This window comes from Dunckerocampus dactyliophorus, chromosome 2 (assembly GCF_027744805.1).
Source record: "Dunckerocampus dactyliophorus isolate RoL2022-P2 chromosome 2, RoL_Ddac_1.1, whole genome shotgun sequence".
Taxonomy (NCBI): domain Eukaryota; kingdom Metazoa; phylum Chordata; class Actinopteri; order Syngnathiformes; family Syngnathidae; genus Dunckerocampus; species Dunckerocampus dactyliophorus.
The window spans coordinates 27,897,811-27,911,655 of record NC_072820.1 but is presented as its reverse complement, the minus strand read 5'-3'; the positions used below and the strand labels follow the sequence as shown (position 1 = coordinate 27,911,655).

At 44.5% G+C, this 13,845-nt stretch overlaps 1 protein-coding gene across 2 annotated transcripts; it reads right to left on the bottom strand.

Moving 5' to 3' along the window:
- Positions 1-407: 407 nt before the first annotated feature.
- Positions 408-13,676, bottom strand: cc2d1b (coiled-coil and C2 domain containing 1B). Of its 2 annotated transcripts, none has more exons than XM_054755616.1 (25): positions 13,604-13,676; positions 13,148-13,258; positions 12,939-13,086; positions 12,376-12,479; positions 10,677-10,784; positions 10,389-10,529; positions 9,553-9,975; positions 9,286-9,361; positions 8,656-8,727; positions 8,452-8,579; positions 6,538-6,610; positions 6,304-6,443; positions 5,953-6,073; positions 5,705-5,877; positions 4,001-4,126; positions 3,864-3,922; positions 3,668-3,784; positions 3,450-3,523; positions 2,832-2,890; positions 2,699-2,750; positions 2,468-2,567; positions 1,796-1,886; positions 1,596-1,718; positions 1,476-1,511; positions 408-1,398 (listed from the first exon to the last, which is right to left on the bottom strand). In XM_054755616.1, exons 2-24 carry the CDS (start codon positions 13,208-13,210, stop codon positions 1,500-1,502), a joined length of 2,583 nt encoding a protein of 860 aa, XP_054611591.1. In that variant the 5' UTR covers positions 13,211-13,258; positions 13,604-13,676; the 3' UTR covers positions 408-1,398; positions 1,476-1,499. The 2 variants fall into 2 exon arrangements, with proteins under 2 accessions (XP_054611591.1, XP_054611600.1); XM_054755625.1 differs by having other exon boundaries at positions 408-1,359.
- Positions 13,677-13,845: the final 169 nt, after the last annotated feature.

The following is a 13,845-nucleotide window of genomic DNA, read 5'->3' as shown; positions in this document are numbered from 1 at the left end:
CATCTACTTTGACAAAAAGAAAAGAGGTGAGCTATATTAACAAAGTGAAAAACTTGAGTGCTTTCTCCCAGAGCATGCATCGCTCTTCTCAATGAGCAGCTGGCGCTGCTGTAGGCCCTACCCCCATCTCAGAGCACTTACAGGTGGCTCCGTCTTGTGACAGACAGGAGCAACAGAAGAAATATAGTTCTTAACATTTGTTGTGCTTTTGCATGTTTTTTAAGTCACTTTTTGTCTCCCAAGTTATTCCTCTCTCACAACATCCATGAGGAGAAATTATGCAAATCAGACAATGTCATTAACCCCCAACACACCACTGCCACCAATAGATTGCAGTCCTGTGGGAAACGCGGATATGTTTCACTGCAAAAGGTTGCAAAATTGAAGAAAAAGAAAACAGAGCAGTGGAAAATGACAACAATTTATTTCAATGTTTTTTGTTGTTTTTCAAGATACTGTCGGCCACTATGTGGAAATGCAACTGACATCCATGAAGGTTGTAAACAAGCAGGCAATCGTAAGAGAAGTGAAATGTGTGAAAGTAATTGCAGTATAGAATGAACCAAAAAGGAGACTTTGGTACCGGTGGACTTCAAGCAGGTGCAAGGATGGGGAACTTGTCCTATTAGTGGCTTGAAAGGGTCATCCTAACATGTTTGTCTTATTAATAGGAGCATTTGTGGGTTAAATGTTTCATAAGTCAACCTTTATTTGAAAATATGGCTTCTTGTACCACAGTTCTTTCAAACACAAGAGAGGCTGAGCGATGCTTTGTCGCATGGTAGCACTTGCGGTTAGCATGTGAAAATCACCAGTGTGACAAGTGCTCATTTACTTTGTGCTCTTAGGTGTAAACATCATGTCACCTCCATAATAGCTCACATCGTCAAAACTTAAGTCTTAAAACAATCCTGAAAGTCAACAAACACAGGGTCATGATGCCCCGTGCTTTTGTACAGTAAAAGAAATAGTCCGCTATATATTGGTTTTCTTATTACACAAGTTTTACGTGAACAAATGGTGTCATATATTACTCTGAAGACAGGAAGCAATAAAAGCATCCAGTAAGCTTGTGTCGCTCTAATATGTTGCCAGCGACATTTCATTTGTTCCAAGATGCAGGATTTTTACAGCAACAGCGATTACTTTGGTATTAGTGCATAAACGTCACAGCCCACATCCTTTGATATCATTAATAGTACATGACGTCCGCTCATACACCAATCACTCTGCCAAGCCCTAATGGCCAGCACATGTCGCTTAAGGGTGCTACTGACCTGGTGAGGCCCCATCTATGGTGCAGCAATGCATGGAAGGGAAGTCACGCTTTTTTTGCAAAGTGCAAACATTTGAAGAGGTCTGAGGGGGAAAAAGCCTGATGAGTGCTTGACTGGTCGCCTTTAACCACAAATGTGAAAACCTGTCAGTTTAATCGTTCACGTGTGATGTCATCAAAACCATTGTTAAGTACTTACATGTCTTGAAAGTCATGGAAACACCTAGAGGAGAACCTTATGGGGTGGGGGGTAGAGCAAAGCACATGTCAGGTCCTGTTGAACAAGATCAATAAGCGCTGACGTGGATATAAAGGCTACCTGCGGCTGCTCGATCACCAGCCAGCGCTCTGTGCTCGCCTGCATGTCCTGTCCATTCAGAGGCTCCCGAAGGCGCACCCGGACTTCCAGGCGACCGCCAGTGGGCTTGCGGCCATCCATCACCTGACGGGAGGGAGGAAATGGTAGCCTTTCAATAAACCATTAAACGCTTTAACAAGCATTACAATGTTGCTGCTCACCTCAACAATCTCCCTGATTTCACTGTGAGACTCTAGTTTGTCCATCCTGACGTGGGCTGTCCCAATTGGCTTGTCACTCCGCAGGAACCCACTTTGAGGAAGTCGCCAAAGTCAGTAGGGTTGGTTTATGTAGCACTTTTCACACATTCAGAGTAACAACGTGTCAAATAAAAGCAAAACATTCTGTGTGAAAGACACCAACACAGAAATGGAGGACAAAGTCGCCCTGGAAATTTTTTGCCCCCCAAAGCCCTGTTGGCACTACCTGTCAAAGCTGGCTTTTCCCCATGTCGGTGCAGTCACAAAGAATAGTGACATGGAATGGAGGGGACAAAGTCCACATACCAATTTTACACCTTTGGAAGCGGGCTTTTTTCTGTGTAGCTGCTCTGTTTGAACGACACGTGAAGACTGGGAAGGCTAATGTCGGCCCAGCAATTTTGGACAAGAACTGATGTCACACATCAAATCATCCGATTACAGGCTGCTGTGTCGCCATGTCAAAGCACGTCGTTACGGCAATATCCCACTTATCTGGGTTCTGTGTGAAAGGCCCAAGTGAGTAACATGCAGGAGCTTCTGTTATGGCTGTGATGTGCTGATGCGGTGAAAGAGGCGTCAGGTGGGTCAGGTTGACATACATGAAAGGATGCCACCCTGCATGAGACCCACCCTTTGTGCAGCAGCTCCATCTTGAGGCCTTTGGACGTCACCACCCTCCTGAAGCCGCGGTGGTTGCGGTTGATGGTCAGAGTGAAGCTCTGATTGTATTCTGCTCAGAAAGGAGTGTGAGAGTAGCTAATTATGCTCTCCACTGTGGATATTGTACTTCTTAGTGAGGAAAAGCATTAGAGTACACTTTGAAGCGGTCTCACCGCCACTCATACATATCATTGGACACACCTGGGCAGTTTGTGTTCTTGATGACACTTGTTTTGTGCCTCTGTGGCTGCTCCTGGAGGTGAGCACGGAAACAACAAGTCAATAACCTGCTCTGCTCTGAGGAGGAGATGATGAGAGATAGGCGCTCGCTCACCGTGCTGGGGTAGGGGAAGTCAAACTTAACATAGGCATCTAGGTCGCCTGTTTGGATGCCTGCGGCGGATGCACATGATTAATTATGTTAGGTTATGACCTCATTATCTACTAATTAGCAGTGTACAGTGGAACCTCGTTTTTCGCATTATTCGGTTTTTGACTAAACTTATTGCTAAAAATATGTCTAGGTTTTTCGTACACTGTCTGGGTTATTGTACCCAAACAAAGCATCCACACGCTGGTTGCTCAAGCCTCTGTAAAGAATTGACAGTGGTTCTTTTAGAGTTAGGACACTTTTATAAAGAGATTCTCAACAGGGAATACAATGCACACAATGAACAACTTGTATCTGTCTCCTTTCTTACTCTGATAAGCAGTGCGCTGTACGCTGGTGAGGCGTTCAAGAGCACTGCGTATTTCTGAGTGTTAAAGGAATTTGTGCTTTTTTTTTAAAAATTGCATATGGATGGAAAAAAAGTTTCAAGTGCCAGAACTTTGACAAAGAACGTGAAACACTAATGAATTCATTAATGACGAAAACTAAGGTTCCACTGTGTGTGCATACATAAAGTAAATACACGCACACACACATACTGTATATATGCCGTGTGCTTACCACTGGGAGCAGGAAGATTCATCCCTTTCACGATAACCACCACCATCTCTGTACTGCTGAGGTCCGGGAACATCCTGTGACAGGTGAGCAGAAACAAAAAGGAAATGTGGTCAATTACGAGAAGGTCAATCAGCGGAACACAGCCCCCCCACCAGGACCAAACAAAGGAGGGAAATAAATCAAGATAGTCAAGCAGGTGCAGCAGATTCTTTTCCCACCTGACCATGTGGAAGGTTCTGTCCTCAAAGTGATGTTTGGGGGGAGGCAGGCCCTGCGCCTGGGACAGCTTCAAGATCTCCATACTCTTCTTACAAAACTCAGCCATCTTCTCAAACCTGACACCAAAATACCATGTACTTCATTTCACCAGCAACTTGTTGTAGGTGTGACTCCAGTGACACTGATTGGTCTTACTTGGTGGTTTCAGCGACATTTCCCAGGTGAGTGAATTGCTTGGAGTGGCTCAGACATTTCTGACAGGTCAACCATCAATAAAGAACAACACAACAGACCATTCTTCCTGCAAGGCGTCATTGGAGCTCAAGTCTTACCTCATGCTGCTCTTTGAGTATCTTGGCTAACTGAATGTAGACCTGCTCGGCTTTCTCTGAGAGGTTAACATCACTGTGGTGCACCAGGACGAAGTCCTCATCTTCATCACCAGGGGGCGACGGCACCTGCAAGAAGGAGTCACATGACAAGTTCAGTTGCAACGCATACTGAGGCAATGTAAGTACAAACAAAACAGTGCAAAATGACATTCAAACTCACAGACATTCAATACAGTTATATGGTAGAAATTTTAAACAACATACAGGCAACTTGTGTCACGCTAATGTGGCTCACACGGGTACACAATACTTGAATACCATCTAGTGGTTCAAATGTAGATTACGCCTCTTATGACAATAATTTAAAAAACTGTCTAAAAAAATGTTGACGATAATATCGATTAACGATCATTTGTAGCACAATTACCGACCAGCAAAATTTGCTATCATGACAGACCTAACAGTCCTAAATTTTATCTTTGAGGAAGACTAGTGGACAAATGGCGGGCTACCAATTTAACACTCTGACAAGTTGGGAGCACTCAGTGAGGTTAAGACTCAATCCACTTAAGTTTATCTGGTGAAAAATTAAAACTACAGTGTTCCTTCATTTATCGCGGTGGATAGGTTCCCAAAATAGCCCGCAATAAGTGAAATCTGCGAAGAAGCCAACTTCTTTTTTTTTTTTTAAAGTAAATATTGATTATATATGTTTTAAGGCTGTAAAACCCCTCACCATACACTTTAGACTTTTCTCAGACAGGCATTAACATTTTATCACATTTCTCTCTTGTTTAAACACTCTCAAAAGAAGTTCAAACCTTCATTTGAATTTTAATGATCAACCTACAGGTAGGACACAAGAAATTATTAAGTCACTCACGCATACTGTTTCTCCTGTGACTGTGCCTTTTCATCCTGGCACCTTTCCGCTGCACTGTAGCATTTTTGTATCCTTGTTAAAACATATTGCTGAAGCCCTCCTCCTTCAAACCGAAAGTTCATTTACAAGCTAGGAAGCTAGCAAGCAAGCAATCTAGTGGTGACACGAGACATTCAGGATGGCACGAAGGAGATTGACTGACAATCGACTACAGCCAAACAGGACGCAGAAAACAATGGGCGGTGCAGACAGATGAGCGAGGGTAGAGAGACACTCAACTTCCAACAGTGCAATTGTTCTTAAAAGGGCCAAGCTCGGCCTCAAACAGCTTTCATACGCTGTAATTTAAAAAAAAAAGAAAAAAAAAAAGCAGCACTTAAAAAATTCTGCGAAACAGCAAATCCGAGAAAGGCAGATCGCGATAGAGCGAGGGAACACTGTACATAGTTTTGTCAGCAAGATTTTATGATTGACAGTATCAAATGGCTTCTTGAGATCCAGGAACACAGCACTGACAACCCCACCTTGATCTAACATGGCTCTGATGTTTTCAGTGAAATAACAAGCAGCAGTCTGTGTGGAGTAATTGTCTCTCAAGCTAAACTGCAAAGGGTGTGGTATGTAAATGCTTGATCATTTGTTTTGCTACCAGTTTCTCGGCAATCTTGGTCACTGTGGGCAATGTTCTGATGGGTCTATAATTTGCCACAGAATGAGGGTCGCCACTTTAAAAAAAAGGGAGTGACAGCAGGTTTTCCACATTTTTTGTGAAATGGCCAGATTAATAAGTTTGGAGATGGGCTGTAAATTGATTCACTTACCGTGCTCATGTCCACCGCTTGACCACCGCGCACCGCTTCAATCATGGGCTCCAAACCCTTGGCAGTGCGGAGGAAACTCCTGGCCTGCTCCACGTCGTTCTTCTGCTTGGCATGCAGAGCCGCCTTCATGTACTGCCTCCTCCTGCCCTCCAGGAACTCCAGCTGCTCGGCATCTAGGAGGACCATGACGAAGACAAAGATGATGAGGCTTTTCTGCAACAGAACAGAGCCGTGACAACAGGACTGACCTGCTGCTGAGAGCTCTCTGGTGGAGGGTCTCTCAGGTGAGCGTGACGGGGACCTCCTCCGACCCTGGGATGAAGCGGGGACACTTAGCGTGCTCTTCTTTGGCTCCTCAGCACGCTTTGACTACAAAAAAATGTGGGAATTGTTGCACTGGTTATGAATGTTTTTTTACACTTTTTAGCAGTGGTGTCCAAAGTGCCGCCCCGGGGCCATTTGCCATCAGTGGCTTTTTTTTGTGGCCCTCTGCATTTTGTAAAAATAAATTTCATTACTAATGCAATACATTATTATTACAATTGTGTTTGTTTCCAGCTAACGATTGACCTTAACCTAAAACAAAAACTGCAGCACACCTCCTTCTCTTTTTCTTCTTCTTCTTCATCTTCACTTGCAGCATCATCATCCGTGGAGGCGATCTTCGTGGCGGCCTCCAGCGCAGCCACCAACCCCTGCTCGGCTGTGGTCGACTTCTGGCCCGGGATCGGAGGAAAACCTGACAAAGTGGAAAAAAACCCACAAGTTAAGTTTAGTAGCACCCAATGGAGAAACTCAACATTCTTGACAAGTCCTTGAAGGAGGAACTGCACCTGGCGGGACAGGGAGCTCATCAAAGTTGATCATTTTTCCAGCTTTGTGAGATCGGATGGCGCTCTGGTATTGCTGCCGGAAGGAGAGATTCAAAAGGATGATTAGCGGTAGAGATCATTTTGTTTGTTACCTTCGCCAAGCGCAGAGGTTATGTTTTTGCCGGCCTTTATCTGTTTGTCTGTGTTCAAAATAACTTGAAAAGTTTTGAATGGATTTGGATGAAATTTTCAGGAACTGTCGGAACTGGGATATGGAAGAACTGAGCATAATTTTGGGGGTGATCCGGATCACTGTCTGGATTCAGGAATTTTTTTAAGGATTCTTTAACATTGCAAGATAGGACAATTTTATAATGCCACAAAAAATGGTCAGCACACTTGGAAAGAAAATACAGGACAAGTTTCCAACAGGTTCTACAAAATATCAAAGCCTGATCCAAAAAATTTACTATTATTTTGGTGTGAATCACAATATGGGGGGGGGGAACGATTGCGCTTGGCAGAGGTCTGCGATTTCCGAGTGCTTCTCTAGTTTTGTAAACTTTACAGTTCAAATGTAGGCATGCTCCAATCGATCGGCCACCTATCAATATCGGCTGATTTCCATAAAAAATAAATAAATAAATAAATAACCACGTGATCGGCGTATTCTGGCAAACACCTTTCAAAACCAATCACAAAAAACAATCGGCGTGCGGCGGCAAATCCTACATGCCTGCTGTGTCACCTAGGGCTGCCAACAAAATGACACATTTTGTATTGAGCTTTATACAGACTACACCAACCAATGCCAGCTTGTTTGATCCCTCCCTTACCAAAACTATCTCAGTTCCACTATACTTGCATCTTTCACACGCTTTGCCTAGCCGTCACTGCCTGTACTTCGCCTTGGTGGCAGCAAGCTAGATAACTAGCAGTTAGCTAGAGTTACTCGCCGAGCTTCTGGTCTTTGGACTCCTAAGTGTCACTTTGTACCACAGCGACATTTTGTTTTTAAAACAAACAAGCAATGTGGTTAGTTCGGCGGTCATTTTTGGCCCATGGGAAAGCCACAAGTGGATATCACATTGAAGGGGTGTCTACTAACAAGTGTCATGGAACAACTATACTCTTGTCACATTTGTGTGTGGTTGTTTAATGAACAGAAACACAAAGTGTGTCCAGCCTTATGATGGTGATACTATAACAGGGGTCGCCTATCTGAGCTGTTTTTGAGCAGCTCACAAAGCCTCAAAGAATATTTGCTTCAACTCTTAGTATTTTTTTTTTTTTTGCGTAACTGTTGAATTCAGACTTTATATAATGACAAATGACCACAAAATAGCATCAAGACGATGGCCACACTGTTTGAGTGGAGATCTGCTTAAAGTAGTAATAAAGTAGTGTACAATTTAAATGTTGGCAGTCTTAAATAAAACACAAATAGTGTGTGAATAGACAGCTAGAGACCCCTGCAACCCAGACACTGAATTTATTCTGTTAATTTTGTTATCTTGAGCTAAAAAATCATTATTGGACAGTTTATTACCCATGTATTCAAATTACTCCAAAACATGCATCAAATGAAATTCAGGTTTGTCTTGAATAGTAGAAACAAACAAAAAAAAAAAGCAATCCGTCCAAATGTTTGTTTTTAATAATTAATTATTTGCCAGAGGCCCTTGGAATTTTCTAACGGCGTCACTGACCAATACTGCTTATTATAAATAAATTGAAAAGTGCACAGTAAATCCATGTGATCAGTATCTGTATCAGCCGAGGTCATTCATGGGTAATCGGAATCGGATTCAGCAGCATAAAACCCTGATCGGAGCATCCCTACTAAAAAGACAGACGTTAAAGAAAAATATATTGCATTCAATGTATTTACCACCAAAAGGCATATAAAAACATGGGACATGACCACTTGTGCACCTTGGCGATGCGGTCGTGCATTCGAGCCTTGCGTTCGTCCCCGCTGGCTTTAGCCTGAGCCGAAGCCTCCATATACTTGGCCCGTCTCTGCTCAAGGGCCTCCATCACGTCTTTGGGAGCCTGGGGAGCTAAAGGGAGGACGACAACTAAATGTGTTGGTTTAAGCATTATCACTATGATGTTGTTAATATACCATGACGGTACCTGGAGCTGCTTCGGCCGGTGGAGCCACAGGAGTATTTTGCTTCACTGATCCAGTGGGACTACCTCCTGAACCTTTGACACAATGAGACAGTTTTTTGCCAATAAAGTGTATAAAATCAGCAGTGTAGTGCATCAACAGTGACTTACCCCCCACTTGGCCCCGTGAGCCCAGTTCTCTTCGGATTTCGGTGATGAGGAATGTAGCTCCGGTTAGTTGCTGGGGCCACTTAAGTAAAAAGTTTGGCTTCGCAAAACAATATGCGTTCAAAAGAGTAATACATTTGCATCACAAAAATGCCTCCTTGAAAAAATAAAAAAAATAAATCAGAACTCACATCGCTCAGCGTTACTTTCTCTTTGTTCGCATCAATTGCTGTCGCCTATCCATCGTTGTGTGTGACAAAGATGGCTGCAACGCTCTTTATCACACACACACACACACAACATCCTCATCACCAAAATCTGACCAGAACTGGGCTCACGGGACCAAGTGGAGGGTAAGTCCCCATTGATGCACTATGCTGCTGATGGGGAGGTTATACAACTTCATGTAAATAAAAATCTGAACTATCCCTTTAACAGTACCGAATTAAATATATATTTGTCAAATAATGAGGCTAAGCAACCCACCTGGAGGCAGGGAAGGAAGACTGCTGAGGTCGACAGCTTGTCCTCGTTTCAAAGCATCAATCATCCCATTAAAGCCCTGCTCCAAAAAGACACACAGATTCACATATAGTTCCACAAGGCTGACAGAAGCATCACACACAACCATGAGCAATCTCCATGAAAGAAAAAGTGCACCCATCAACAACAACAAACTAGAAGCTACCAACGCCAAAGAAGCCTCTACATTTCCACCTGCATGATGTTCATACATTTGGGATGCTCCATTACCTTACTGGTCTTGAAGTAGAGCATGGCTTGCTCCACCTCACCATCCTTCTTGGCCCTCAGAGCAGCCATCTTGTACTCTCTCTGCCTTTCCTGCAGCATCGTCAGGACAAACTGACCATTTGTCTCATTATCTTGCAAGGGGCTGGCTCGCTCCTGTGAGGGCTCAGTGGGCTCACTCAGAGTGACGGGTGCTGAGGCGGATGAGTGTTGTTCCTCCTTACTGGCAGGGGTGACAATCTCTGGCGTTGTAGCCTCACACTCCACCGCCTGTTCTGCTGGCTTGAGAGGCGAGGGGATGGGCAGAGCAGGCTGCTGTGGTGGCAAAGTGGCGCTGCTCGATGCTCCTGTGGCCACAGGCGGAGGAATCTGGGCCTCGCTCACCTGACGGCCTTTCTTGACGGAGCCCAACATGGTCTCCAGTGTCTGTAGTAGCAACAGACATGAAGCAATACATCACAAGGCACTATGAAATATAGAAATAAATACCGCAAGTGCTCCAATTAACACCTCTATTCAATTACCTACAATGTCACCAGGTGCATGGACGACAAAATCAAATAACCGCAGGGGTCTCTAATTTGCACTGGGTCAGAAAACATTGGCATTAACAGCTGTGGCTGTAGGCAAACTCCTGATGTAGTTTTTATGCACTCCACAAGATGGAAGTAGCTGAATTTGAACAAGTGGTCAGCATCCAGCAGCTTTATCTAGCTCTGCATGCGCTTTAAAATGTTAATACTCAACGGTCGGTGTTAAAGTCATGCGTGTTACACTTCTGCCAATTATCACCCCATCTGCTTGGCATTTCAAGTAAATAAACGTTAAGCTTTAGTCACCTTTAGCCCTCGCTCCAGCCGCCTGGCTTTGGCGCTCTCGCCTGCAATCTTGGCGTTATCCAGCGCCATCGTATACATGACGAGCCTCTCCTCCAAAGTGTGCTGAACATTGCCGGGCGCCGCTGAGGGGACTTTGGTTTGCTGCAGTGTGAAGAAGAAGAAGAAGAAGAACAACAACAACAACAATTTTTTTATCAACATGGCACAAAAACGGTGTAATAAAATCGTAACTTATCTGGATAGCTATTGAACATTCAGGGGCAATGAGGCGAACAGCAAGTGTTGCACCTGAGATGGTGGTGATGGCTGAAGTTTGGTGGCAGCTGAAGCAGCGGCAGATGAAGAGGAAACAATCACGGCCTCCTCACTTTCACCCACCACTTCCTGTAGCTCGGCCTGACGGGGGAAAAGATAAGAGCAGCCAATACGAAGAAACCGACATCTTAAAAGGGATAGTTCAGATATTTTGACATGAAGTTGTATGAAATCCCCAACAGCAGTGTAGTCCACCAACAGCGACTTACCCGCCAATTGGTCCCTTAAGTCCAGCTCTGGTCGGATTTCAGTGACGACGAACGTAGTTCCACGTTGTCTCTGGGGTTACACGAGTAAGAAGTTTGGCTTCTCAAAACAATATGCATTCAAAAGAGTACCGGTAAAACATTTGCATCACAAAAATTCCTCCTCAAAAAAATAAATAAATAAATAAATAAATCATCAGGCCTCACAAATCGCTCTGCGTTATATTTGTCTCCCGCCATATCCCGGTGCAGTATTGCCTGTACATTGTTGTGTATGTGACGAAGACGCTTGTATCTTCTTCCGCTGTGGAACACACACGTAAACAAGATGGCCACGGCGCTCCGTCACGGAATTTCGAGGAGGTATTTTTGTGATGCAAATGTATTACTCTTTTGAACACATATTGTTTTGAGATGCCAAACTCCTTAATTGTGTAACCCCAGCGACTACCTGGAACTACGTTCTTCATCACCGGAATTTGCCCAGAATGGGACTTAAGGGACCAAATGGGTAAGTCTCTGTTGAGGTAATACACTGCTGATGGGGATTTCATACAACTTCATGTCAAAAAATCCAAATAATCCCTTCAAAGACCTATTATACTCATTTTAGGGCCTTTGTATTAAGTTCTGGACTCCTGTAAAGCAGCTACACACATTAACCCACAGAAAGTTTTGTAGATCTTCCAGACTCTGCGCCTCTTCCTGCAGTGTTTCCTTGGGTTTCCTGCTTCCCACCCAAACGATCTGTGTAATTTACTCCACCCCCGGTCCTCCTCCAGGTACACCTCCCGCCGAGCCCACGCCGCTGTGATTAGTCACACTCCCAAGCGCTCCCCAGGACTTCTGGACAGCTGCCGAACTCCACTTTCTAATTTTACTGGTACAGGAGTTGATAGTCAACAGCGATTTATCTTTTTAAAATGTCTGCTTTTAACATACAGCATTTATGTTTGCATGCATGCAACAGTCCCTCCGCTCCCTGTATCCACACTCTATAATGCTACACAGACATGAGCTTCTGTCCGATTACTTGGGAAAAAATAAACAGTTCGGACAGTGATAAATTGTTACTTACAGGCCTACACTGTGTACCTGGGCATGCCCATATGAGGAAGTCCGGGTTGCGTTGATGTAAGTGGAACTAGTGTTAAAAAACAACAACTGGAAAACACAGCATGCAGAGCCACCCAAAACTGCTTTCAGGGCTCACTTCCAAAGGCACAAACCTAATTATCTGACGCGGTGGCATCGTTTAACACAAGAATACAACATCATAACAACATTTACAGGTCAGAAAGGAGCAAAAGCATAATAGGTCCCCTTTAAACTTTGAAAGTCTGACTTTGATGATGAATATGATGAATAGCCTTTTGACTGATTCTGACATACTGATAGAAATGTTTATTGACATGCACTATCCCTGTAATTAAAATAAAATACAAAATTAGAAGAAAGCCACCAACCAGGAGATCTTCATCGTCCTCCACATCGTCGTCATCTTCATCCTCGTCCACATCTCTCATGCACGCCTCTGCCATTCTAGTGATGTCCTCCATTGGAAGGGGGCCTTTAGGTTAGAGATGTCAACAAGACCATGCTTACACCCTTAAATGGCTTTCACAGACCAGAGCTTTGACATCCTACTGTTTTTTTCCAAAGCTGTTTGTATTGGTGGCGAACTGCAAGGACAGAGGCGAGCAACAGTCATGACAGCAAGCGTCCCAAGAGGGATCGATTATCTGCCTTACTTTTTCGGCAGCAACCGACCGAACTAACCACCCAACGCACGTGCTCAAAGGGGCAAGTGGACAAAGCGATGAAAACGCACGACTTTGATTGGCAGCAAGACGGGCACCAGCGAAATGCAACCACAAGTGTACAAGCGTACTCGGGGTCTAAATACGTGTATGAAAAATATGTCCATGTTGGCAGGGCAGCTTTCATACAAGACAGGAATAGGTGAGCCCGAGACGAGATACAACGCAGTCAAGATTTTATGTTGTTGTGATGTGACATTCAAACTCACTTTTCCCCTTGTGTCTTGCTCCTCCTTCAGCATTAGCAGCAGCTTTGCCCCCAGTGAGAGCAGCCAGCTCAGCCTCCAAGTCTGGGTCGTCCAAATTCTCCTCCGCATCTATCATTTCCTCTGGATCAAGGTCTAAGAAAAGACCCATCTGGGCAGAGAAGGGTGGCCTTTAGCTTTGTAAAGGGCGTCAGTGTTTCTGTAGGTGTTACCTGCTTGGCTGTGGAGGCGCCTCTGCATTTAGGGAGCGGCTCTCTCCGCTTCTTCCCGAACATGTTGCTACGGCTGCAAGTTGCTCGTCAACAATATCCCGGTGAAGCAAACTACATATTCAGACAAATAAACTGTGAGAATAGTTTGGTTGTGGTCGTGTGTGTCTCAAGTCCTCCGTGTTTACAATTAAAATCATGTGAGCGACGGTCAAGTGCCTCCTCGCTCAGCAGACACGCACACACGCATGCACGCATGCATGCGCGCGCGCGCGCACACACACACACACACACAGTCACTGGCAATGTTAGCCGAGTGGCTAGCTAGCCGTTAGCTTAAGCCCTTTAATAAGCCTCCGACTCCAAATGTTTCTTCGCGAACAAACTCATGGCAGAGTAACTGTTAGCGTTTACTTTGAAAATCCCTCCCACTTTGATGAATGATCGAGTGGTGTTTACCTGCTCGTCCACCATTTAATCAGTTAGTTTCGGAGAACTTGGATCATCTTCTTCTGTTTGACTATGGCAGGTTTGGCGTAAGTATGGCGTACTGCTGCCCCCCTCAGGCCGGTACGTACGTTACACCTTATATACATCCACCAGACTATAGAATGGAGGAATTCAATTTTGTGTCTCCTTCATAATGCAGCACAGTCATCCCTCGCCACTCGGCGGTTAGAACATCGCTCCCTCACTCTATT